The following is a 27,547-nucleotide window of genomic DNA, read 5'->3' on the forward strand; positions in this document are numbered from 1 at the left end:
ACTTTCTATATTGAGACATTTCCCGGCCACACAGGTTAAAATCTTGTTAGGACGCGTTTAAGCACTATCACAGTAAAAACAGATAGAACACAAATAGGCTGAATTTATGTTCTTCCTCACTCACATTTATGCAAGTTAAAAAACACAACTAAGAAGTTGCACATTTTATTTAACATTGACATTTATACAGTTGTCATGGGAACTGTGTTACAATTAGTTTAAACACATTCAAAAGTTATTATTTTTGTTGCTGTTGTTGTTGTTTTTTTACAAGGCTCATTTTACTTTTTGGTTTAAAATGTATTCTGGTAAATTTATTACTAGCAGCAGACTTTATTAAAAGGGTTTGTCTTCAAACACTGCAGAAACAATAAGGAAAAAACGACATCTTTGTCACAACAAGTTTGTAACAGTGCTTCTTACCGGATGTGATATGATACAGTTACCATAACTGAGGAGCTTACTGCAGGATATTCAGGAAAAATTGTAAACAGAAGAATGCGGACACACTCATGAAGTAACACAGCAGGTGGAATATAAGCTTAATTCAGAAATTCTACTCGGCTTCCTAATGTTATCAGAAACGCAAAATCAAGATTCACGATGGTCTCGACTGAGGAATGTGCCGGGAGAAATCAAGAGAATACCCTAAAGAAAAAGATATTAATTTGTAAGTATACAGAAAAAAACAACTTCATAATAGAAATCTGGTTTGGATTGTTGGTTTTGCAAATAGTATTACGTTAGCAAAGTCAGCAAAAGTATCACTAAATAAAATCATCTGTGTACTTGTGCCAACAGGAAACATCTCTGTTTAACTTTCAGATGTCCGTGTTACTATATTTGATTTTATAGTCCTGAAAGATGCTGTGTTGGTCTGGATGCCAAGAAATCCATTTTCCATTTTCCACAAAATTTAAACATCTCCTGATTCTCAAAAATAGAGACTCTGCTTTCAAAATATGCTCCGCTCAAAATGTGTCATCTGGTACCGTGAAACTGAAAATAAAAATGGTTGATAACTGCGCATATAAACAAGCGGCTAAGTGAATTGCCATTATTTTGCCAGTATTTGTAGTGAAAGGAAAATGAAATTTTAGCAACACTGTCAGGACAGCGACAATAGAGTTCAATGGAATGCGTTGCACAGTGATATACACAGAAAGAAGTAAAGACCATCTGTACCCCTGTTCATCTGTTTCCCTGCTTTCACATAGTTTCTTAATGACAACTCCATCCACATGCCGAGTAAATACACAGCCAGTTATGCTTTGACATCTGGGTGCCATAATTAAGCAGAAGCAGCATTTATCAGAGATACTTCACAGAAAAACTTATCCTGAGAGAAACATATTCATTAAAACTACAAATCTCATTTATGAATTCCTACTTAAAGGGAGGAGGGATGTGAGTGTTTCAGAGGTAGAACAATAAAAAGCATTAAAAAAGCATTAGATTAACGATGGGTGTTTTAGCTCTTGGATCACACAATCAATTACTTCCTATAGTATATGTAAGTCCTCAGATAAGTCTTTTTTGAGGCTTTTTTGCAAAATAAATAAAACAAATGGACTTGTGAGAAGAGGGTCAAAATGTGTAAGCTTTTATTTAAAACTCTAAGCAGAAACAAAACTATGAAAAAAATGGACTCTTTGTGACTGTTTTAGAACTTGTTTTTATCATCTCTGGTGTCTAAGAGCTTTCACACACATATAAACACATCAGACATTTTGAATCACTTATGGAAATATTAAAAGACAGGGGAAAAGATCCAAATGACTCACCCAACTTCATTTACAACCCTGGTGCCATCCAGGGTCTGAGACAAAGCCACTGAATTAACCCCATGATTCATAGCCTCAGAACGCTTACGAGCATTGTACCTCCTGTAGGCTATAAAATAATATCATATCATTCAAAATCTGTTACAGTACCAAACAGCAATTGTTTTTCTCATAGCTTTTATTTTAAACACCTTTCAAAAAATGAACCATGTGTTACTGTGAAAAAATACTTTTTTTCTTGTTTTTTTTTATTTGAATTTCATGGCTGCGAGCATTAAATATGCTTTGTTTAGTCCTTGTAGCAGAAACAATGGACAAAATACAATAACCAATTAATTATTAATACTTGCCTCTTAGCTTTTTTCTAAAACATAAAAGGAAATTAAGTGGCATCATTTTTTTTTCTGTTCACGATTTGAGAAATTGTCAGGCTTATAAAACATTAATTTTTTTACTAAAAAGATGAAAATACATTTTCACAACTGCTCTTTGCATATAATGTAAAACAAACTCGCAGATCATAAAGGGAATCAATTGTCATGTACAATTTTCCACTGGGACAATCAATTGGAGGAATGTGCTAGCCACAATTTCCAGGTGATCATGAAAAACAGAAAATTAAAATGTAATAAACTCCCACTACAGAAGTTTGAATCAGAAATGAAGCCTCTGGTACTATTATCTTGGTCAGAAATTCTGAAACCGTGACTTTTTGTCCCCTTCGCTTTCTGTCTCTTGAACTGCATATGTAAATAAAAACTCTGTCAAAGGGCTTTGTGTTTTAGTTGTAATATTATACACACAGGAAAAGAAACCTCCAGCACATTGTTAAAAAGGGGCATGTTTTCTCTGTTTTAATCTGATCGATTGTTAGTGAGCTCCCTGGGTCCACTGAGATCCCTAGGCCATCAGCTCATGTATTTGAAAGGCATCTGTTTATTTTTAAAATGCAAATGCGGCCTACCTCAAAGGCTAAGCTGCAAGAAACACAATTTAAACGTGTCAGAGTTTTCCATTGGGGGCTTGGCTTCTCCCTTCCTTCAGATCTGCAAGTACCTCCCTGTCAGTATCACTTTAACAGTATCCTCAGTACAGGAGGAAACCTCTTAAGAAGAAGCAAAATACATACACGGTGGTTGTTTTTTTCTGAAAAACTCCGGCCAGTGTGAACTGTTGGAAAACATTCGCTGTGCTCTGAACTTCTCCTTACTGTTCAGAGCCTTTTAATTCTCCAATTTCCCTCACAGGATCAATTAAGTATCTATCTAATGATGTCATTTACCAAAGCAGTCCAGGTTTCGGTTAGGTTCGCTCTTCTAGTCAAGGAAGAGCCTTGAGATCATGCTGCAGTTAACAACTTAGGTAGGACCTTGTGCTCTACCTTTGCCTGTCCTCTTTAGCGCTGCCTGTGCTGCAGAGAGAAACCCTGCTAAGGTTAACATGGGCCACTTTGATCTCTGTCAAGGCGTCCTGAGTAAGAATTAATTTACATTTCAGATGAAAAGGTTGACAGTATGAAAAGGCATCTTGTTTCTGGTATGTGAATGTGCTGTAATAGACCGGGAATTCGGAGAGGAAGTTATGAGGAAACAGAAGGGATAAGCCCCACTGCTGCTTTTATTGGGAAAGAGATGAAAGGAAAAAGGATCTCAATATGCACTGTTCTCCTGAAACATGGAGACCAAATGCTGCCCAAACTTTCAAAAGCTTTTCTTCATACATAATTAATTAATTATTACTGTTTCATGGGAGGTTTATTGAGATCAAAAAAGCATTTCATCGAACCTTAAAGTTTAGAGTCCTTTATGAGTTTTCTTTTCATGTTGGTCACTAGAAAATCAAGTGTATGTGGCAGGGTTATACATAGTGGAGTGGAGATAACTTTATACAATGCAGATTTCCCATTCAAATATTTGTCTGTATTTTTTGTAGAACACTCTCAGCAATGGGTTACCTGATTGTATACAGATGGCTGCCTCTTCTCTTTCCCTTTTGATTTGCCTGAGAGTCTGACGAGCGACATGTCCCCTCCAGGCTATAGAAAACACACAATGTCTCATAAATTGGAGGGAAGCACCAGCAACACACTTTAGGCATATTAGCTCAGTGAAAACACAAACTTGTTAAAACAAGAAACCAAATGCAAAGGTGGAATTTTCAGCTCAGCGCGGAAGAAATCTGACCAATTTTCCAATGATTCACTCCACAATCACCACATTTTTAAAAAGAGAAAACCACAAAACACTTTATCATCTCTTAATGGCAACATCTTTTTATTCCTTAAACTTACACGTTTACTTTAGGTAGTTAGGGGCGGCCCTTCAGTTTTTGGCAATGTTTGGCAAGTCTGTTCTCTGTAAAACAGACTTCTTTTTGCTAATCCAAATTCACAAATTCATGTTTTACACAAAGGACAGAAGAGCAGCTACCGCATACCTGCCTGGATGACGACAGCACCATGTACCCTCTTCTCTTTAAGCCTTCTGTACCTTCTAGCTCCCAGCCAGCCCTTGGTGTAAGCCTGCATCACCACCACACGGGCTATCACTTCTCTCAGCAGCAGGTTCAGCTGCTCCACGTGGTAATATTTCAGAAAAACCTGTTAAACACCAGATGACATCAGCTGTGGCACACCTTCAACCAGAAAGCCATAATCATGCCAGTAACACTGGTTTTTAAAGTGAGCAGAAACGCACAGCTGCTTTCACTGTTAAAAGACTATGAAAGATATTCATTTCCTGATTTTAGCAGGGCAAATTATGCAAAAACCATTCTGCATTATGATTCTAACAACTGGTTCATTACATGCATAAATAACAGACACTTTGAAAATTCAGCTCAAGCCTTTGTGGTTAACACTAAGAAAAATGTGTGTGTGTGTGGGGGGGGGGGGGGGGGGTTTGTTATGTGCTCAGGGAATCCGTAACAAAACAACAGTGGACAAGGGATTTCTGAACAAATATCCTGGGACACCAGCATGAAACCAAATAATACTCAATTTGTTTTTTACCTTGGTTCTCCCAAGTACCCACTTGTCTAGTCTTGCTTTCTCCAGAATGGCAATGGTGTTCTCTCTGCCCGTATCAGGCATCTGGTGTGCCCTGAAGGCGAGATAGTAATACCTAACAGACAGGGAGTACAAAGCTGGAGTAAGACCGCTGCCAAGTGAAAATTAAAAGCAATAATGGTTTTCACTTAAAAGAACATAAACATGTAAAAGAACTTAAAAACCATACTGAATTAATTTATCCCTTACCTTAATAACGCTTCCTGCATTATGAAGGAAATAAATGCTAAAAAAACATAGGATCTGAGATATTGATTGTATGGAAGATAAAAGATTTTCCACTTTTGCTTTACATATTGCAGTGACTTTCATCAGTCACTGCAATGTAAGGCCCCGAATGATGAGGCAAATCTGATCACAATTAAGACATTCTAATAATTAGGCATTTGTTTTTGATGCAGGCGTTGTATGACTCATATGCTGCTTATGTCGTTGCTTTTCATTCTGCTGTGAAGTGCCACGTGTTTTTATAATATTTGCACGCTACTTAATGGAGCGAGTGTTTAAATCCAAACAGTAGAAATATGGTTAGCTTTCGGATGCCATGACAACAGCTTAAGATGACACCTAAGATAGTCGGTTACTGATGTATTTTATTTTTTCTAATCTAGACCATCTGCACTTGCTTCTTTGTGACCCTTTCTGCTCTGCCGCTCTTAAGATGAGTTAAATTAAAACTTAAAGCCCAAACTGTAGTCAATTCACCACTACTTTGGGCTCAGAAGATCAGAGAAAATATGATTTTGGGAAGTGATTTGGTAAGAGAACTACATTCTAATTACATTTCTCATTTTATTATTTTAGTGATTGTGTTGCTGTAAAAAAAGGCACCATCCTGGATCACAACTGCTGAAAAGGGCAATGCACAGAAATTATGCAAGAGAAATGTCAGTGCTATTGCTCCTCTTTTAAACATTTGCCTGCAAAACCATAGAGACATAATCAGTAATGGAAGCCCATCTTATTACATTTTCCACAAGTGAAACCTTAGAACTGTCAAAAGCCAAGGAAATTAATTGGGTGCAGTAGTTATAGATTTAACATGGATCACTCAACAAGTCTCCTTGTGATCTTGAAATGAATGTTAAATGTGAGCGGTATTAAATGAAGAGGGGATTCAGCTTTCCTGATCAAAATCATTCTCAACAATATACATACTGTACAGTGTGATTCATTAGAGACCTGAATCACACATGCAGAGGTTTGTAAAACAGACTTGTAAAACAGACTAGCACATTTCCCCTAATGACATACAGCCCTATTATGTCTTTGGTAAAAAAAAAATATTCGTGTCCCTTTTTTTTTACAAATCATTTATGAAAAAAAAAAGTTTTTCTGACATTGGGCAACATCTGAGCCTGAGCCTTACAAGATCTTCCTGGAACAAAACAGAGTGCATCAGTGGGACTTTAGCAGTCATTCACTGATGGGAGTTTGATGAAGTTGCTGGCCTTCAATTTGGGCACAGAGAGGAAGAATACTGGGGTTTTACCGAGATTGAAAAAGAGGGAAAAATGATATGTACTATTCTGTTACTTCTTTTTCTTAAATTAATTTCCCACCTAGATCTGGTGACATAGCATCAATTACTTCTTTTGCTCCTTCCCAGAATGAAATCCTTCCACTCTGGAATGAGCCAATAAAAAAAAAAAATAATAATAATAATTGCTTACACTTATATAGCGCTTTTCTGGACACTCCACTAAAAGCTGTTAGTGGGGAGGAGAGCAGAGTAATGAAGCCAATTCATAGATGGGGATTATTAGGAGGCCATGATTGGTATGGGCCAATGGGAAATTTGGCCAGGACACCAGGGTTACACCCCTATTCTTTTTGAGAAACGCCCTGGGATTTTTAATGACCACAGAGAGTCAGGACCTCGGTTTTACATCTCATCCGAAGGACGGTGCCTGTTTACAGTATAGTGTCCCCGTCACTATACTGGGGCATTAGGACCCACATGGACCGCAGGATGAGTGCCCCCTGCTGGTCCCACTAACACCTCTTCCAGCAGCAACCTTAGTTTTTCCCCAGAGGTCTCCCATCCAGGTACTGACCAGGCTCACACCTGCTTAGCTTCAGTGGGTTGCTAGTTGTGAGCTGCACGGTGATATGGCTAATCAAACTAAATGAATAATGTTGCTGAACTCAAATCAAGATGTAGATCAAGTACATCCAGCAACACAGGGTTCCACTAGTATCACATCAGTAGCTGTAGTAGAATAAAGGATTGATCCCATTGTTGTACTGGTAATAACAGGATTTTAAACTAAACACTACAAGTTAAAATAGTTTTGTGTAGAGCTTGGTATCCTAAACTGTTATAAAAGTACATGTTTACTGAATTCAAAGAGTTAACTGTAGAGTTGCATCTATTTTAAGAAAAAATGAATGCATTGGTTAATTAATCTCTCCAGAAAACTTCCATAACATATTAGTAGACTTATTGAGCTTACACATCACTTAGCCACTCCAAACACTAGATTTGTTGTTATATGTCTGGTGTATTAACCCATATTTTATGTTTGCTGCTAGTGTTTTCAACTGTCTCATTTGACATGAGTATTTAGCTTCTACGCTGAAGCTTCAGGAGATTGCACAGATGAAAGAAACCTAATTTCTGTTTTTAAATGCAATTATCTTTTCATCTTAATGTATACACAGGTGTTTCTGCCTGTGTGATATACTATATAAGATACTTTTAATCTTCCCATGAATAGTACCCAACTGTAAATGTAAAGGAAATGTGATTCCCAACAGGAATAATGTACACGCTCAATCAGACAACTTTAATTGGCCAACCTTCAAAGCCCAGAAGATCAGTATAGGGGATTTTTCATTATTCATTATATATTTCCTGCTTATGAACACTTCGGAAAACACGTTTCCTATCCTGTTAATGCTATGGACTATTTAGGATGTAAACTTAACTCAGACATTTTATGAATGCAACCACAGACTGAAAATAAACATTAGACACAAAGAAAGCCGAATTTATTCTGTTCATTTTGGGAATTAAATTATTCAACCATCTGTAATCGAGAAAAAGCAAAGGGCTCATGGGATATGGATCACATGGTGCATTCACGTCATGTCATCTTACAAGACAAAGTATCTGTAGAAAACACTATTATTAATGTCTTTGTTTCATTATGTACTCCGAGATGACCAATTCAGACACCATTAAAGAACATTTATTTTTTGAGGTTGATCAGATTAACTTGAGACACAATGGTTAGTATTGCTCTCTTGGAGTGCTAGAGATCCTGTCTTTATGAGGTTTGCATGTTCTCCTAGTGTTTGGGTGGGTTTCCTCTGGGTGCTCTGGTTTCTTCCCACAGTCCACAAACACACTGGTAAATTCTGTGCAATCTCGGAAAAGTTGGCCCTGGTGTGAGTGTGTGTGTCTGTGTTTGTGTCTGCTCTGAGATGGACAGGCTTCCCATCCTGGGTGTACCCTGCCTTATGCCCGTTGCTTGCCTGACAGGCAATTTGGAAGAAGAGGTAAGGCAATCTTTAAAGCTTTAGACAGTGAAAAATTACATGCATGGTAAAGAAATGTTCACAACGAGTAGCTGCAGCTCCATCACACTCTTTAAAACATCCAATCAGTCTTAAAACCATCTAAACCTTGAGATTCGGGAGCAGGTATTAAGCACTGACAGTAACCTGCTGTCCACTAAAAGATGAGGTGCACACTGTTTCACTAAAACTCCAAAGACAAAAACAAAACAACAAAAAGTAAAATAAAAAAGCACAATAATATGGCAGTCTTGAACTTTCTGACTTCTTTATCCCTGAGAATGAGCCGCCCTCTATTAAATATCAGCACACTGTCAGGGTTGGCAAAGCTTTAGTTAGTACATGAAGCCTATTTTACCTGCTCTGAAATGCATAGTGCTCTATTGTCAGACAGGTCCCTATTTACAAGTTTCTCTTATTTCATCCAGGTAAAGAGAGACGCCCAGGAGAGTAATGTTAGTGGAGATTTTATCTCCTCGTTAGTTTCACCTAATGTTTATAAACCTTTGTTAGAGTACTTGATTGTCTTACACTTCCTCAAAGTAGTTTACAAAACACCACTATAGGACAGGCTGATAGGACTATTTGTTTAAGAACATCAAGGCCTCAAAAACTGCTGGCTCATCCTCTTTGTTGTAGAGTTAGTCAAAGGATAGAAAAAACAACAGTAGTGCTGGCTATGAAATTCTTTGATATTCCAAAGATTTACTGTCTTTTATATTAATTCCTGTTGATACCTGTTCGTCCTTTGATGGTGAATACAAAGTGCAACTCTTGCCAGCATCAGAAGTGGCTTTGATACAGCAATTCTAAAATGCTTTTCACTGTCTAACTACAGGATCTGTCTGTTACTTTACAGGCCTACAAACCAGCATCACTGACCAGGTCAGAACTAAGGTGACTAAAATTACTGATGTCCCAATTGACATGAATGGACTCTAAATGTTTTCTAACAGCACAACAGAATTATGTCACTCAAACGGCTTGAAAAATATCAGCTATATAAAAACGTTTTTTCAAATTATTTTTTAAAAATAATGCTAGCAAAATAAATCAAACTAAGGTTGCTGCTGGAAGAGGTGCTAATAGGACCATTAGGGGGCGCTCACCCTGTGGTCTGTATGGGTCCTAATGCCCCAGTATAATGATGGGGATACTACACTGTATCTGTTTTCTACACTGAATCATGTGAATACTATGGTAAATCTTTCTTAGAAGTGCTTACAACACTATATATACCTTGTCATTTCCATGGTACAGTGTAGCAAAACAGTACCTTCCTTAGGATTTCTACTCCTATAGTGTTCTTAAAACTCATCAGAAGTAAGCTGCCAAGGACAAAAATAAAATTGCTTAAGCCTTAGGCTAAACTTTATATAGAGGGATACTTGCATTTTTGTGTACTCTGTCAAGACTATAACCGTATCACCTGATTTTCTGGGTGGGGTGTTCTTTGAACCTAGTATGTTGCTTCCTCAATCACTGAACAACAATCCATTTATATTTTCCTATGTTTGTAAATACCACCGTTTGATTTATCTAGATAGTAGGTCTAATAGATCCCTCTATCTCCAAATAACTAAATAGCCAGCCTGCAGTTCCTTCAGCAAATCACATGTATTGGCTACATGGACATACAGTTTTCATTGTATTCGGCATACTGCACTACTTGGACATAATGTATTGCATACACCCTGGACACATAGCAGCTCTGTTGATATTGAGTTTTGTCCGAGTTTATTTTATTCAATTTCTATTGCACTATTATCTATTCTTATGTAACCTTATTTTATAACTTTTAATTTTGTGATTTTTACCCCCCGGGTGAGCTGGTAGAAAAGACATTTCATTGTCAGCAACTACTGCTGCACGCTGTATTGTTGTGCATTTGATAAATCAACTTTGATTGATTGATTGATAGATAAATAAACGAAAACCTATAAAAGTTTCTCTTTCAAATAAAAAGCTGTTGTCTATATCATGTAACCGAGCCAAGATGACATTATCTCCTGCAATTACAGTACTGTAATTCTGAAAAACATAAGTTCATAAATTTTAAAAAGCGTTTTACATTACTATTAATCTGTCTTGATTTACCCCCTAGTATGAGACTTCGTATGAGTGCATCAGGCTTAAATCTATTAAAACAATGTTTTTGCTAGTGCCAATGAAGGCACCAGATAATTTCCTGAATCTCAGTACACCGTGCATTTTTGCGAAATGAAATTTTGCATGTCAGTACTAATGACTTCCAGTTAGTAAACAGCTTACTTATACTCAGACTGACTTCTCAGACTAATTAAGAAAGCTTGTATTGTGTCACATATTACACACAAGCCGATTGTCAGACTCTCAGGAGGTATTTTATATTGGCGTAAAGGAGCGCTTCTGAAGGCAACATGAAATTAAAACAGCACTTTGTGACGCACGACGTTCACCTTTTAACAAATTCGTCAAAAGGAATCCGATGGGAAAACCCTTGTCGCCTGATGTTCACCGTCTCTAAAATGCCGGTGTATCGCAGCTGAACCAGCACTCTGTCGGTGGAAAACTTGAGCGCCTGTCTGTCATCATTGGGTTTTATACAACGAACAAAGTGAGGCTGTCCGACCACCATTTTAGAAAGGAGATCCATTAGGGAATACTGCAAAAGAAAAAGAAGGATTTGTTTCAAAGTTACTTCAGTGAGCAGCTGAAGGGTGTTCTATAGCTGAAGAAATGTACTGTATCTACTTCTGTGTTCACAAGTTGGAGCAATTTGCTTTCGTGCTGCATTCCTGGTTTGGGAATGCAAGATTTCAATACATTTCATTTCACTTTCTTCTTCTTCTTTGTTCATTACAGAGCATTATAGGTTTTATTTTGTGCAAATACATTGCACTTCACACTTATTTTTAAAAAGGTCCAGTCCATTCGGCAAAGACCTCTTTTTTTTAAGACATTAAATTGTACTTTAACATTAAATAACCTAGAATTAGTGTTTTCAAGACTCAGAAACCTGTGCCATATGGTTCAAAGGTTTTGAGTCACATTAAAGTTCACTGGTACTTCCAGAATACCAGAGAATAATGTCCCTGACAGGAGCAGTAAAAGTAGTTCAGGTGGGTAGCTGCATCAGCATGCGTAGTCTGCAAAGGAACAAGTAATAGGTTTATTCCATGCTGAAAAGAGAAGAAAGAAAACACAATGTTTCGGCTGTGAAGCCTTCTTCAGGTGTGAGCAGTAAAAGCTAAGTCTCCTCTGTAAACCTGTGCAATGATGGTTACTATTTCAGCATTTTCATAATCTACAATCCATGCCTTTTGACTCCTGCTACGTTATCTGGTCATATTTTCTGAAAAGAGAAAAAGTGCAGTGTGCCTCAAAGCAAACAAACCCCTTCTGCACAATATCCTTCACTTGATGGCTGCCAGCAGGGTTGCTGGTACCAAAACAGTTGAAGAACTTTGATCTCGCTAATCAATGAGAGCATCATTGACATTTCAACACTGAAAGCATGAATCAAGCATGTTTGAATTCAAAGGGAGAAAAGCACACCCAGGGTGGCATGGTGGTGCAGTGGTTAGCTGTACTGCCTCGCAGTGCTGGGGCCCTGGGTTCAATTCTGGACCTGTGGGTTTTCTCCAGTTGCTTCAGTTTCTCCTACAGTCTAAACACATACCAGTAGGTTAAGTGGCTTCTAGGAAAATTGGCCCTGGTGTGAGTATGTGTTTATTTCTGTGTTTGCCCTGAGGTGGACTGGTGTCTGCTCTAGGTGGTACCCTTCCTTGTGCCCTTTGCTTGCCGGGACAGGCTCCTGCTCCTTCATGCTGCAGCAGTAAGAAAATGGAGGGAAGGATAGAGGGATGGAAAAACACACCCTGAAATACGAGGCCACTGTTTGTCTTCGCATGTTGGTTGTTTCCTCAGGGTGCCGCATCACTTCCATAGTGTCCACCTAAAAAACATCATTCAAGTTACACAACACATTGAGAACTGGTTAGCCTGAGGCCCAGTTAGGACTCTGATGTTGTGATGACTTGGCATAGCAGGAGACTATCTCAGTGGCCATGTTGTTAACTGCAGAACAAATCTGTAAAGTTCTCTGTAGTAAAATGTTGGGACGGGTGCTATAGTGAGTAAAAGACTGATTGGTTGACTGTATAAAACTCTGAAATGAAATGATTTAAACTAGAAACCAAAGTTGTTTAAATTGATATTCAGTTCAAAAGCAAGCAAAAGAAAATGCGGGAAATGCCTGGTTTGGAATGGAAGAATTTACCAGCTTCAAAAAAATGTTTACTTGGTTTTATTTTGCGAAATTAAGTTTGAGAGCAGTGAAGAGTTCTTAAAATTTAGAGAAGAGATCTTGACAAAAAAAAAATCCCAATGGAATACAGCTGGAAACATCAATTCATGATTTTGTATGGTACGGTCTTCATTTGAAATGCAAATCTTTAAAATGGAACTATTTGTGTCTGATTGGAAAGTGTGTCTGGTACAAGGAAGTAGCTGAACTTAAGACTAGCTTTATTCATATGGATGTTATTTTTTGATAGAACTATTACGTTGACATCTTTAAATCATCTAAGTGCAATCTGGGAACATCATAAATTGAATTAATGCATCCTATTTTATTTTCTTGAAAAACAAAATGAGACTATACAGCTCCACTATGGAGAATTTTATTGTGCCTCTATTGCAATATTATAAACACTTAAAGTCAATAATCTAGAAAGAATGAACATTTCAGCTTTAAGGCATAAGAAAAAATTGGCAAAGCACACTGTGAAAGAGGGCTTCCATTTTAAACCCTGGATCTTGTTTCACCACAGTATTAAAGAGGACACAATATTAGCATACTAATGATTTTCTCTGCTCATGACTTCATCAAATTTCATGAAGCAATAAATATTTTATTGTAAGTCTATACAGCAAAGTGCATATCTTAATATTTTATTTCATTTATCTTACCCTGGATGGAAAGGTATGCCAGTATTTTTCTCTCTCACCTCACAGTATAATTGGGACTGTAGATAGTCTACAGAATTGGTGTATGAGGAGTCTGGCAAACAGATGAAGAGCTGTCATATTTCTAAAAACATTTTAATGAGTGGCTGCTAACATCTGTTCCGTTGTTTCTTAAATGTTAATAGTTCTAATACCTGTGAACAGCTTAGGTTACGATTGCTCACACGTTTCAGTATATTAGCTATAAAGCACAGGATCACAGATACTACCTGTCTTTCTCTTTAAATGACCTCATGTCATTAGCAATTTCTCGGAACTCATTATTTGTATTGCATTTGAGTTCTCTGTGTTATAGTCATATCCCAAGTTTTCTGCAGGCTGTTTATGATGTCTTCATATGAAATTTCCCCACATCTAGCCACAGATCACTTATCACACTCTGTGATTCAAAACATATGATTCAGAAGATTACTGACAGTTCTCTTAACATCCTGAGGTTTTCTTTTACAAAATTACGTCACATTCTACGGCTGCAACTGACGGAAATGTTGATTAAAATATGACTTACTTTGCATTCTTAATGTCTCTCCTACACCAAACAAACACTGCACAGCATGACAAAAATGAAATATTTCTGTCAGCCAGCAGCCATATCGCCCTACAGCTCACAACTGGCAACCCACTGAAGCTCAGCAGGTGTGAGCCTGGCCAGTACCTGAATGGGAGACCTACTGGGAAAGCTAAGGCTGTTGCTGTAAGGGATGTTAGTGGGGCCAGCAGGAGGCGATCACCCTGAGGTCTGCGTGGGTCCTAATGCCCCAGTATAGTGATGGAGACACCATACTGTAAAAAAGGAACTGTCCGTTGGATGAGACTTAAAACCGAGGTCTTGACTCTCTGTGTTCATTAAAAATCTCAGGGCATTACGGGAAAAGAGTACGGGTGTTGCCCCAGTGACCAAATTTCTCCCTGGCCTTTACCATTCATGTCCTAATAATCCTCATCTATGAATTGGCTTCATTACTCTGTTCTCCTCTCCACTGACAGCTGATGTGCACTATGGCTGGTGTTGAACCATCCAGGTAGGGGGCTACACACCCACCTGGGGGGTTAGTGAAGGGAAATCTCCGTTACCTCTAAAGCTAAGGCTTTAAATAACTGAATATTAAAACCGATGACTAAAATGCTGTTTTCCAACTGCAGTACGATTGAGCAATTGCGATTTGCGATTGATCTGCAAAAGAAAAATGTATGTCAAAACACTATGACATAAAAATGATCAAGATTAACACAAGTATGTTAGTAATTTTGGTATGAAGGAGGAATGAAATGAGAGGTATGAAGGCCAGAGGAAATCATTTCCCACAGCAAATATTTGAACTGAATATACAAATGTATAGATGGGAGTTGCTGGTCAAATAAACACACAGGCAGTACTATCAAATGAGAAGTGGTGCATTTGTCATTTCAGAGAAGTTGGACGGCATAGGATAAGTGTGGTGAAACTTTAGCTGAATGAACATTTGCCTTCACAGATTGGTGGGAGCAATGCGTTGGTACATATTCGTACCTTTAACAGGTTTCTGGGGGACTGGAAGCATGGAAGATGGCGCGGAACGGGGTCAAAAAGAACAAGCTATACATCAGACCCCCTGATAAATGTGAGCCAAAACCTGTGAACTAAGACAACAGTCACCATATACTGTAGCAATTCCTCTCCTCCAGGCTCGTGTAAAGCAGAAAATATTCTGACAAGTCAAAAGTTACTTTACATGCCAGGAGAAGCGTCTTGCTCGGTCAGTGGAGGTAAGTCATTTGTTATAGCCGGGATGCGCCACATGCAAAGTAAATGGTTTCTGTGGGTTGTGCTGCTGTAGTGGTTTGATGTGTGGTGTCAACTACAGGGTGGAAAGCGGAATCACAGCTATGATATTCGACTGTGGTAGCACTCAGTACATTGATGATTACTGCCTGGCCATAAACACATTCAACCATTGCACATAAATCACTTTAAGCGTTTAACCATTGCTGCTGTGCTCCCGTCTCATACTTCTTCTTGAGGAAGTGAGTTATTAGCTGGTCATTAAATCATCAGGCCCCTTCAAGATGGCTGGCAAGCCAAACGGATTTTAGCACCCTTGCTGATAAAAATAAACACAGAACAAATGCATGCACACCCCCTGCAAACAACAGGAAAAAAGACCAATTCCAATTTCCAAGTACACTAAAATTCTACACCATCAACGTTAACATTACACATGCATTCAACTTATCAAGCCTGATCATGTTTCAAAAAAGTCAAAAGGCATATTCACAACACCACAGTGACTTACAGTATCAATAACACAGAAAAGTAGGAACTTCAATACTGAACTGAGCTACAGTTGTTAAGGGCAATTTCAATATCTCCCATTTAAACGATACACTTTGTTATCTTACAAAAGGCAGTACAGTAAGTACTGTCAAATATAAAAATCTATACAGCCCTGTATTTGATCACTGTGGAAAACTGAACCTTTCTCTGTGGAAGCACTCAGTTTTCGGAGGACACAAATGGGTCTCAGTAAAAGTGAAACAAAAAGGCAACAAGACATTCCAGACAAAGGCACTGAAACTGAAAATCGAATTAATGCATAGGTTCCATCCAAGACCTAACAAATACTTTTCATACTGCTGCAATTATTCCTAATTATTACCCTTACAGTCCTAGCATAAGTCTGTTTCCAAGGCCTCATTTGTTAGTTATGATCATAAACATCATTTTATCAGAAAAAAACATAGGCCCACGTTTGTAAGAAACAATGCTAATGTTTTGCCAAACTACAAGGTGAAATACTGGAAAGCATTGAATAGGGCGATTCTGCACACAAACGGGGGTGGATACTTGCTGGGAATTGTAAACATGCTTTATTTTGGAGATCCTCCCAGATGATCATTGTGCTACAGTGCAACATCACTTAATCAGACCAACGTGAGCTTGGCCCACGATACAGCAGACAAACACCAAAGGCTTCCACATCCAGTAAAATGGTAACATAACAACAGGATAATATCACAATCTGAGGGGGAGAAACACTCGGTATCATTAAGTCAATGTGGATAAAAACACAGGTAATTCTGGATAATAGGCCATATAAAACATCCCAACAGGAGAGAACCAAACCTTATTGCGTCCTACAGTGAGCTGGGGAGGCAGCGATCTTGATGCTGCAGTCACTCTTGCCCGTGATGTAGCCAGGTTACCTGTTCAAAACACAGCACACAAACACGGGTCAGGCTTCACTGCTTTACTACATTGTGTATCCAGCCATCCACTCTTTAACTGTGCAGGGTCACGGGGGAGCTGGAGCCTATCCCAGCAAGCAGCAGGAGCAAGGCAGTGTACACCCTGGACAGGATGCCAGTCCATTGCAGGGCACACACAGACACAAACGTGCACACCTACACAACAGGGTTAATTGTATCAGAAACCAATTAACTATATGTCTTTGGACTGGAAACCAGAGCACCTGGAGGAAACCTGCGTGAACATGGGGAGAACATGCAAACTCCATGCAGATGACTCTCCAGGTCTGGAATTGAACCCAGGGCCCCAGCGCTGCGAGGCAGCAGTGCTGACCACTGCACCACTCACATTCTGTTTCCGTTCTCAGCATATGTGAATATCAAACAGGTTAGAGCAGAGAGCTGTGTCAGCGTTTGGGCAGCAAAGGAACAAGCAGCAGTGAATTACACGCTGGAAAGTAAAAAGATGGAGCAAAATGCCCAACTTGAAACACCTGAGGCAGGTTCCTCTGCCAAACTGTTGTTTATTTGACATTTTCCTTTTTATATTTGAGTATGGAATTAACCTCTACTTGTACATATTAAAGGCCTTAATCTGAACACACCAAATCACTTGAATGTGTCAATTTGGGAGGGTTTGTGGGATCATACAGACTGACGCATTTCATATTACCACAGTATCTGTGCACAAGCCAATCTCCTGGATAGATTTACAAAACATTCCTCTGCTGATGAACCCCTCAGGCTGTGCAGTGCTCTTTAGCCTGCTTAGGGTTTATAAAGGCAGCCCAGGGGTTCCTCCATCAGCAGTATTATTGTCTCTGAGCAAAGGAAAGGATATGCACTAAGCATGTGCAAGGCAGTCTGAACGTTTGAAAGTTTTAGCAAGTATAGCACAAGATGTCCAAATGTTTTCTCTGGCTATATCTTCAGAGGCTAAACTGTGATTAATAGCACTGAAAGAAGCCTTTGAAGCAGGATTGGTGACATCAAAGTCCTAATCCATGGGTGGCAGGATTTTTATAATGAGTGGGAAGCATTTTAACACATTTCAAAGGGTTTACTCCATGAATAAACAATAGACTGCTGCAGATGTGCCACACACCTTTACAAAAATATAACTAAAGAGATGAGGTTGCGGTATAATCCAGTGAATAGTGGATGATCTGTATAAACTGGGCAGCACAAGATTTTTTGTGTATTTATTTGTGTAGACCCAAATGAGTAAGTATCCCAGAAAATGACACGATCACCCTGGATTTTAACACACTGCCTTTCACATCAGTAGAATAGAACTGCTAAGATGTGAGCTCTTTTCATTACAGTCATGTTTCTGTGTGGCATATCTTCTCTTTCAATACTAATAAAGAAGAGGTGTACACATAACAGCATGGTGCCCTTTACACCAACCTCCTTTAACCCATGATTTGTATAGAAGAGATGCAGATTAATGCCTTTGAAGTTCAATAACACCTTCTTTGAAATGAGTTACTTCACCTGCAATGCTACTACGTGCCAGTGCTTAATTTAAACATTATATGTCATTAATAAACTTACTTTAACAATACATATTCAACTGAAAGATGTCATAATAACTTTGTTTCTAATGAATGCTGCCAATATGTTGTTTTGAGTGTCTACATATAAATATATAATATACAGTATATATTTCTGCTGCCGGTGCTTCAATCTGATGTGAATAAAAGAAAGGACTGCAACTTAAAATGCAGGAATACAAGAATTTGACTTTCTTGTCTTTACAATATTTTCCTATTAGAAGATATCTTTTGCCTCCAGATTGCTGGTATAGTGCTTGTTGTGTTTGAGGAATCTTTGTGGGTTATAACAGACAGCCCCTTGGAGCTAATGTCTAACCTTAATCCCTGTGTAATCTGATAGCTCTGTAGAAGCTTCATCAGCATACACTTTAGTGAAACACAGGGTCATTTATTTTATGTGCCTTATAAAACAAAGCTCAGAGTACCGGCAAGAACAGAGCTTCTCACTGAACTGCCAAAACTTTTGTTTGTTTCTCCTGGCAAGACCAGCTTTATATTATAATTTCAAAAGGGTCCCTAGGGTGAACTGCTTTAGCACAGGTATAGTTTAAAGCAATTTTTTTCCGCATTTCAACACAATGTTTTTGATTTATTGGTTCAAATCCAAACTTGCATTGCCCCACCAACTAAAGTTCGGATCTGAACCCCTCACAGAACCCCTTTATAAATTACTCACAGGAAATAACTTTGCAATACGTCTTTATATTCACATAATATGCAGAAGAGATTATAGACAAGGATGTTACAACTACATAATGGCACAAACGCATTTTTGATTCCTTTAAAGGGTTTTAAAGCTGGTGAAGCAGAAAACAGGTTTTTGTTTATAGAGGAAGAAGAAATAAATTGCTATGTGCTTGCTTTCAGGGCTCATGATGTTACACAGTTTGTCTTGCCTTCTCTTATTTTACGTCCTGTCTGTGTCTATCATATGACATACACTATTTGGGCCATCTTACTGATTTAACAGGGGAGCTGGTCTCTTTTGAACCCTCTGTTGTAAGGATCCAGTCACTAAAATCCTGCAACAGTTTAACAGCACATATGGTCATGATCTTGGAACAGAAGTCCCCCCTCCTCATCTCTTTCCTATTGTTGCTGGGTCTGTGAGCAATTTCTTTTATTGAAAACTTTTCTTGAATGATTCAATTTAAGTGGAAGTGTGCCATTTCTTTTGATTGTTTCTCCAAACGAGTATCCAGAAGCAATGGTAATTTGGAAATTATTAGATATTATTACGTATATTCTGATCATTGCCACCTTTTTGTTAAAACAAGAACACGTGCACAAAATGCCACCGATCCAGAAAAAAACATGGAGCTCTTGCTTTGTTCCCAGCTACTTTTTTTAAACAAGCATCAAGTAAAATACATTTCCATATTGCTAATTACATGTGGTCTGCACAAAGTACAAGAGCATATGGATTATATATTATTAAGACACCTAATATTAGCATTCTTGTAATTAGCTTCTTCTCAGTCAATATCACAAGCAAAGAAACACGTGACACACTGACGGTATCTCATTTAGAGCCAGGCTCATAAACTGTGTCAGGTGCTTCATAGGAGTGATTCCAATTACCCAAAGTTTCATCTGGTGGGTTAATTGGAATCGTCCTCATTCAAATGAAGTCAGTAGTCCTCATTCGTTTGATCTGCCATTTGCAATTCAAGTGCACATTATTTGAGAACATTTGTCACGATGAATTAAAGACCTTCTACTGTACATGCTAAGAGTGTCGAGGTGTCTTCCATGTTGCTATCTGATAGGGCACCTGCAAAGGCAGTGGAAGGGGTCACTTAATAAGAGAGGCAGTCTACCAGCATCGATCCCCACAAAAAAAAAACAACACTATTGGCCAGGGATAGCTTTAAGATTCTAAAAGGGTTTAATGGAATAGTCTTCAATGAAAACTCTTCTGGGCCCATTACATCATCATCAATCATCATCATCATCATCATCATCATAATAATAATAATACAGGGGCGATGACTCTGTGGCTAAGGATCTGCGCCTGTGGCTGGAAGGTTGCTGGTTTGTATCCTGCAGCCGGCAGAGGAATCCTACTCCGTTGGGCCCTTAACCCCAACTGCTCCAGGGGCGCCGTATAAATGGCTGACCCTGTGCTCTGACCCCAGGCTTCGCTCCCTGTCTGTGTGTCTCATGGAGAGCAAGTTGGGGTATGTAAAAAGACAAATTCCTAATACAAGAAATTGTGTATGGCCAATAGTGATCTTATCGTATCTTTATCAAAAGCCTTTTGAATATTAACAGACATAAGAACAAGGGCCTCTATGACAGGAAGAGACAGTAGAAGTATTGGTAAATTAAAAAAACTCACTGCTGACAATCCCACTAGCAATTCAATAATACCAATAGGATACTGCCCCCTCTATTTCCTTACAATGAAGTATAAATAGTCAAATTCCTTAGAAAAGAATGTTTATTACAAAAATGTCTGCCAGTTGTGTTCAGTTTCAAGGAACTGAGTGTATCTCAGATGACAGACACTAGTGGCATGATTCTCTTGAATACCATCTTTATGTGCTCCTCATTCCGTACGTGACATGAGGAAAATATACTTTTAATAAGGTCATTTACAATTAATTAATTGGAATGACCTTATTAAATAATCATTTCTTTTAATACAAACAATAATTAATTTCTTTTGCTTTCGGTTAATGAAAAGCGCTTTGCTCAGTTTTGCTCTCAGCTTTGGAGGTCTTAGAAAAAAAAACAAAAAAACAACTTGCTGGCATCACCACATTTCCTTTGAAAATGAAACTCGGTGAGAATCTGCTAAAAAAGGAAGGAAACTTCAATCGTATTGGGTTTCTATTGACGAGTTACTGTGTTCAGGATTAAAAAGCAATCTCCCGTACGATATATAACACCTAAATACACTCTTTCAAGGAGGCTAAAATGTCTTGTAGTTCAGAAGCTATGGATTTAAGAAGCCAGTATGGGCGACATAACAATTGTAGGAATGCTTGCTTTGAAAGCTGGGTTGCTCTAGCTGGATGGATGTTTTCTTTCTTTTAGATGAATGTGAATCTTGAAATTCAGCAACCCAGGAAATAAGATTACTGTAGACTGAAATCCCCCTGTGTGCTCTGAGATTTGACTAGTCCAGAGGCTATTTAAATGACATCTACTACTGTCAAGCCAGAGCCACCATAAAATAACTGTGGTGTAATTTGCTTTTGATGGCCCAACATATTTTTGTACCATTACCAAAATTGTATGCTTTCATTACTGGACAGCAGTTATTCTGTTAATATAGTGGAACAATAATTTCTGCAAAAATAACTCCTTACTAAAAATGGAACTATTACTTATAAAGTATTGTCGCTACTTATACAGTACATGAACACAATTGTAGAAGAATCCACAACTCTTTAATGAAACTGCAATGTGTACCATTTTGTAAAAGTTACAAAATGCAGTGCATCATGAAAACAAATTCCCAAACTCAAATCAAAATTTGATAGCAAGCAGTTGGGTTCAACAGTGCTTGACATGAGCTGGTCCTCCGATTACTCGCCATGCTAGCTCCTTAACAACCAGAATTGTGATGTTGTGCAGTATGTGCAAGGAAAGCTTTGGCATGTAGACTCACATTGTCATGACAAAAACAAATGACATTAACAAACAAAAAATGAAAATCATTTAATTGCTGTCTCTAAAGCGGGACTCAGCAGCCTATACTTTGCTTTGCTTTTAGGTCGGTTTTCTTTTGACAAACTGATATGAAGTGAAGATTCTTGCCAGCATCTTATGGCTGTGAAAGGTAAATTGAGCTGTTTCTAATGGCACAAGAACGATGTTAAACCCCAAAACTATGTTTCTGCACCAGCCTTAATGAGTGTCGGTCTTAAAACATAAGAGGACTTCAATCACAACCAAGACTCTCAGCTTTATATTTTTTTCCAATTGCTAAGGATCTAGACTGTTATTTTAAAATAACTTTGATTATATGTTTCCTACAATACATCAAATGAAACCTGACAGAAATATTGCACTGAATACGGTTGTTTTTCCCTCATCTTGCAAAATACTCATCTGAACATAAATCTCAACTTTTAGAATTAATACTCCAATAACTTCAGCAATGCTTTTCTAATCTCCATGTTCACTGCAGATCACAAGCAGTGTTATGGCTAGCTGATAAAATCTCAAGTTTTGCAATAAATAAGGTTTATACTGCATTTGTCTTTGATAAGACTCAATCCTTTAAGTAATTATCTGATCCTAGGAATAGCTTGAAACACACACATATACAGATAATCTCCAGGCGAGCATAAAAAATTCTATGTACATTTCTCTTCTCTTATAATTACTGCTTTAAAAGCTATTTGTTTGTTTAGCAAATATGTTAAAGCACATTCAGTTTCACTTAAACTTAATACACTCTCAAAACCTTGAAAGAATCTGCTTGTTTATTTGCTTCACTCACATATTTAAAAAGCCCATGAATGTAAACCACTTCCATATTAATGACACACAAATGGCCATGGGCAAAATTTAGCTCACAATAAAACACATACTAAATGAAACACTACTGTAGCAAATAATATTCATCAAACAAAATATTAATACAGAGATAGAATTAAAATTAACAGTATGACTACTAAAATAATGAGTAATGTATTGCAGAATAAAGTATTTCAATGCTGTATATTGACACACAGTATGCACAATGTCTGTGTCTCAACCACAAACAGAAGCCCGCATTCTGCAAAATAAGTACCACTTCGCACAACTGCAGACGTATTTAGTGCAGGATCCCATGGAAGCACAGAAAAGACTTTTAGCTCTTAATGCTATTATCAATTTATTTCACTATTATTTTTATGCAAAGTAACTTGCATTTGCACCCTTTTATGCAACTGGGTTATTTACTGAAATAAGCTAGCCAAAGTACTTTGCTCAAGGCTACAACAACAGGGCACCATAATCGGGCTGAATAAAACCCTTCAAGGTTAAACCCAACCTTCTTATAGCCCAGGGCCCTAAACACTACTCTGTACGGCAGCTAGGGAGATGGACAGTAATCACAAACGCTAACACAACCATTCTTAGCAGAGTAAACACAGTGCACATCCTGTGTGCCTTTGAGGACCCAGTCTTGTCATCTGAGTTCCCATCCAGATCACCAGAACAGTCTGACCTTAGCATTCACACTCCTGGTAGGTCCTGGTCACATGGCTAGGTGTGTTACTCCCATTAGCTGTATGACATGCACCGTCCGATAATGAAAATGCATGTGATTTGTATGAGGTGCTTTAGTGTTATATGTTTTATAACACAAAAACAAATAGTTCTGCGCTGTTCTTTTCTATCCCACAGGATGAAATTCCAGATCTAAAGCCAACACAACAGTAAACAGATGTTTACCTGTCAGGAAGAACAAATTTCTCAAGGTGGCCGGTGTCTCAGTGACCAAACCAATGCCGTTGACTTTTAACTGGCACCAGAATCAATTAAATAACATACTATTAAAGTATAAATCATTAATAATGAAAACAGAAAAACAACTAAATTACATAATTTTTTTACATAAAATTATACCTTTTAATACATAAAGACAGATATGCAATTATGTTTTTTAAATTAGTTTATGTAATAGTGTTCACGATATGTTTCCCCAAGTGGTGCTATTTATAAGTCAAGCTCAATAAAAAGTCAAATATTTTTCATAAACTTAGAGAAAGCAACACTAATTTAAAAATCTACTTTGTAGATGGTTTAGATGCCTTTAACCGTTTCTCTCCTAGAATGAAGCAAGACTTGTCTCTGAAGGTATTTGGGCTCTACATGCTGAAAGAGGACTGTGAAATAAATCCTAACTCTTTATGTCCTGAATTTGGTTTTAAATAAAAATGTAAGAACTGCTCGCACAATGTGTCGATGCTTCATTTGATAGAAAAATAACTGAAAACAATTTTAATTTTTTGCACAATATTTACAGGCTGCAGACATTACTTGCATGTCTCTTCACTAATGTTGAATTTACTCTTGTTGAATACTCTAATGTTATTGTGCTGTCAAATGATTGTTTTATACAGGATTCAGCTATAATTACTTAAGAGGTCAATGAAAAAAATACATATTTTAATCAAATAAAATAACTAAAAAATGCAGAGTGCGAGCCTTGAATGTGGCCGAAATTCAGTGTTAGTGGCACACAATTCTCACCTGGCTCTTTGAAAGCTAAACTCTAGCCAGTGTCCACCTCAATCCTGCTGTCTAATGTCTTTTGACATGACTTTCCCGTCCCATGAGGCCAGATTTGGAGTTCACAGACTCTACCAGTGGGATTATTAAGTCCCTACAGACTGTGTGGGGTTAAATCATTTATCCTTAAGCCACACCTCATTGCTTAGCCTTAGGGAATGTGGTGTAGTTTGTTGCATGCTTGCTACCCAAGACATGAGTAATGAATCAGTTCAGGTAGGGCAAAGCAGGTGATGAGACTCTTACTAGCATCTGCGGGATATTGGCTAATAAGAACTTTTCTGTCAATTACCAAGCTTACCATGAATTGTTTTTACCCTGTGTTCTAAGTGGTTAAGTCATGCTGGCATTATTACGTATGAAATTATGTAATACAATCTGGAAGAGGCGATAAATCATTGCTATATTTCGCTCCTCATTCCCTCTGGACCTGCTCCTTTCCTTACTCTACTACCATCCAGTAATCGGAGCCGCAACCCACCCAACACACTGCCCCTTTACTTGAAATTAATGGCTGTGCTACTGTAGAGCAGAGTAACTACTAACGTTTTCCCAGCACTGGGAGTATACGAGATCATTTCAATGTGCAGGACCACAAGAGTTAAACAGCAGTCTGCACTGACTTCAAATAACATGTTTATTTTTCCCAGCTCCCACGTGACGGTATCTTTTTTTTCCCTGTATGCTATTTAGTGACCTACAGTACTTGCATACTAATTCATGCGCGTTCTCAGTTGGGCACATCCATACACACGTGTCCTTCGCAAGTGATGGCTGTCAGACTCTATTGGCTGCATTGTCATGCAGATTTCCGAATTGTGCACCAGTCCGCTTCATTAATTATCATGCCATGCACTTTGAACAATATGCTAATTTTGCGAGCCATATAAAGGTTAATTCAAATGCATACCAAAAACTAATGAAGGAAAGAGACAGACTATGTGACCTTGCTTAACTTGTTCAATCCCAGCCCTTTCTTGTGTGCAAACTGTATAAGAATACTAAAATAAAAAAAGACCTTTTAAGGCTCTGTAATCATTATGAAAATGAAAATGAAAAGTTGATTATGAAAATGTTTCACACTTTATGATTCCAAGCAGAAAAATAAAAAATGGCAGGGCTAAACTTTGGATTGTAAACATACAGTATCACGACGGCCCTGAAACTTTAACTGGAAATTTGCTGTAAATAAATCTTTAAAAGAGTAACCTGGTGGTTAGTTTTCTATAAGTCAGAGCCTTTTAAGTCTTTTGACTGCTTAACCAGGACATTTCTTCAATTAAGATGTTTAGAGATCATGTGAAATGAACCTGCTAAAACCCTATATTGTTCCACAACTTAAACAAGTCAAAAGTAATTCAAGGATGACCTATAAGATCTGCTGCATTGTGGCTCTCCAGGACCAGTGTTAGACATTCTTACTATACCTTATTAATAGATTGCTGTAAGCTTATTGTGGTTTCATACACTGTACACAGAATTCCTTAAAGTTTCATTCACTCGTAATGATAAAGGTGCTACACCAATTTAATAGTGTTTTAACAGTACTGGATTATGTTTGTGATGGTGTTTACTGATTTAGCATCAACAATGATGCCACCTAGTGGAAAACATCAACAGTTACTTCGTTTACATTTTAGCAATAGATAAGACTCTGGGGATAAATTGATTTTTATCTAATCTTACACACGGCGATAGTTTTAGAGATAGGAAAAGAAACATAAAATAAAAATATAGGCAGATTATTCTTATGTTACCCTGAAGAATAGAATGACCATCTTTACTGATTATTTTGCACTGTGAAGGAGACCTTAGATATTCCATCTTAATATTCAAACTGAATTGTCTGAAAGCTGTTATCGCTAGCTATCATCTTCAATTTTATTAAGTGTCTCAAAGGCAGCAAGACCTCTGAATCACCACCCCAGCTGACAGACACAGCAGGCAGACTTTCTCAGGAGCTCTGTTCCGCTGGACAGGAAATATAAAGAAATATAAAAACCACAAAAGCTTGAACTAAATCACCTGGAAGTTTTTAAATTGAAATTTCAACAAAAAAAAAAAATATTCTCGGCAACCCTCTCTTCCATTTTATTGCTACTGCAATTCAGGGCTGGTCTTGACCTATAAAAAGCTTTAACATCTTGTGGTTGTCCATCAGTAAAAACTGCCTAATGCATTTTAAATGAAAGCTTAACCAAGGTAGTTCATGCAGCGCCTAAAGTGCATTTTGCTGTGGATTTGTTCTTAATTCTATCATCACTAATAACAGTCATTGACAGAAACTGCTAAGGGGGAGACTACAACAAGCAATTCAACTTATGCTCTGTGGGGAAAAAACAGCTCACATTAACAGGCACCAATTTTCTCAGCTCAGTCTACAGTGACCAAAACGGACTGAGGCATGACAAAGTAAGCATGCACAGCTAATGAGCAGCATAGTATAACCTGGACCTAAGAGGAATACTACAGGGTGAAGCTTTCAAACTCAATTGAAAGGGATTTTTCTCCTTAAGATTATGATATCTTACTGCAAAAAAAAGGCCACAGAAACACCATCTGGAGACAGAAAAATGATTTACAGCGGGGAAATTAAACTGTGAGGTTTAAAAAACCTGAGAGCAACCAACATTGCTCTTCCAGTGATAATGCAAAGGGCTTGGATTTTATTTGCACATGGGAAAAGAGACCTATGGAAGGCAACAGCATTTTTGCAATTGCATTAAAATGTTTTGGAAAGGGGTGATACAAAGATACATTTATTGTTGCATATTTTTGTGCATTACAAAGACACACAAACCAGGTGTGTCACAGCAGCTACACACAATATCTCCTTGTGGGCTATTCACAACAAATACATGCAGCACCAAGATTTTAGCAACATCCTAGGTCATGGGAGGTTGCAGCTCTTTTTAAAATTGAACCATCAACGGCACAATTTTTTAAATTTCGTTGTTGAGTATTTTAAGCATTGTACTATACTACTGTAAACCAACGTGAATAGGGAGATCATGAAATACTGCAGATTTTGTATTAAAAAACTCCCTTGACAGTACTTAATTTCAAGATTGGCCCCATATCCTTGCTATGAATTTACTGCCAAATGTATGCCTGTTATGGGCATGGTGACGCAGCAGTTAGCA

The 27,547-nt window shown here is 38.0% G+C and overlaps 1 protein-coding gene across 1 annotated transcript in view; it reads right to left on the reverse strand.

Annotated features, from left to right (window-relative positions):
* myo3b (myosin IIIB) overlaps positions 1-27,547 on the reverse strand; it is a 122,859-nt gene that overhangs the window by 29,415 nt on the left and 65,897 nt on the right. The window contains exons 25-31 of the mRNA XM_088929993.1: positions 16,487-16,566; positions 12,233-12,310; positions 10,812-11,017; positions 4,795-4,906; positions 4,221-4,383; positions 3,739-3,819; positions 1,785-1,893 (exon numbers count right to left, since the gene is read on the reverse strand). Coding sequence (XP_088786119.1) covers positions 1,785-1,893; positions 3,739-3,819; positions 4,221-4,383; positions 4,795-4,906; positions 10,812-11,017; positions 12,233-12,310; positions 16,487-16,566 — 829 coding nt within the window. The remainder of the gene's footprint in view (positions 1-1,784; positions 1,894-3,738; positions 3,820-4,220; positions 4,384-4,794; positions 4,907-10,811; positions 11,018-12,232; positions 12,311-16,486; positions 16,567-27,547) is intronic.

The sequence above is a fragment of the Atractosteus spatula genome, chromosome 13 (genome assembly GCF_055471065.1).
Source record: "Atractosteus spatula isolate fAtrSpa1 chromosome 13, fAtrSpa1.hap1, whole genome shotgun sequence".
In the NCBI taxonomy this organism is placed as follows: domain Eukaryota; kingdom Metazoa; phylum Chordata; class Actinopteri; order Semionotiformes; family Lepisosteidae; genus Atractosteus; species Atractosteus spatula.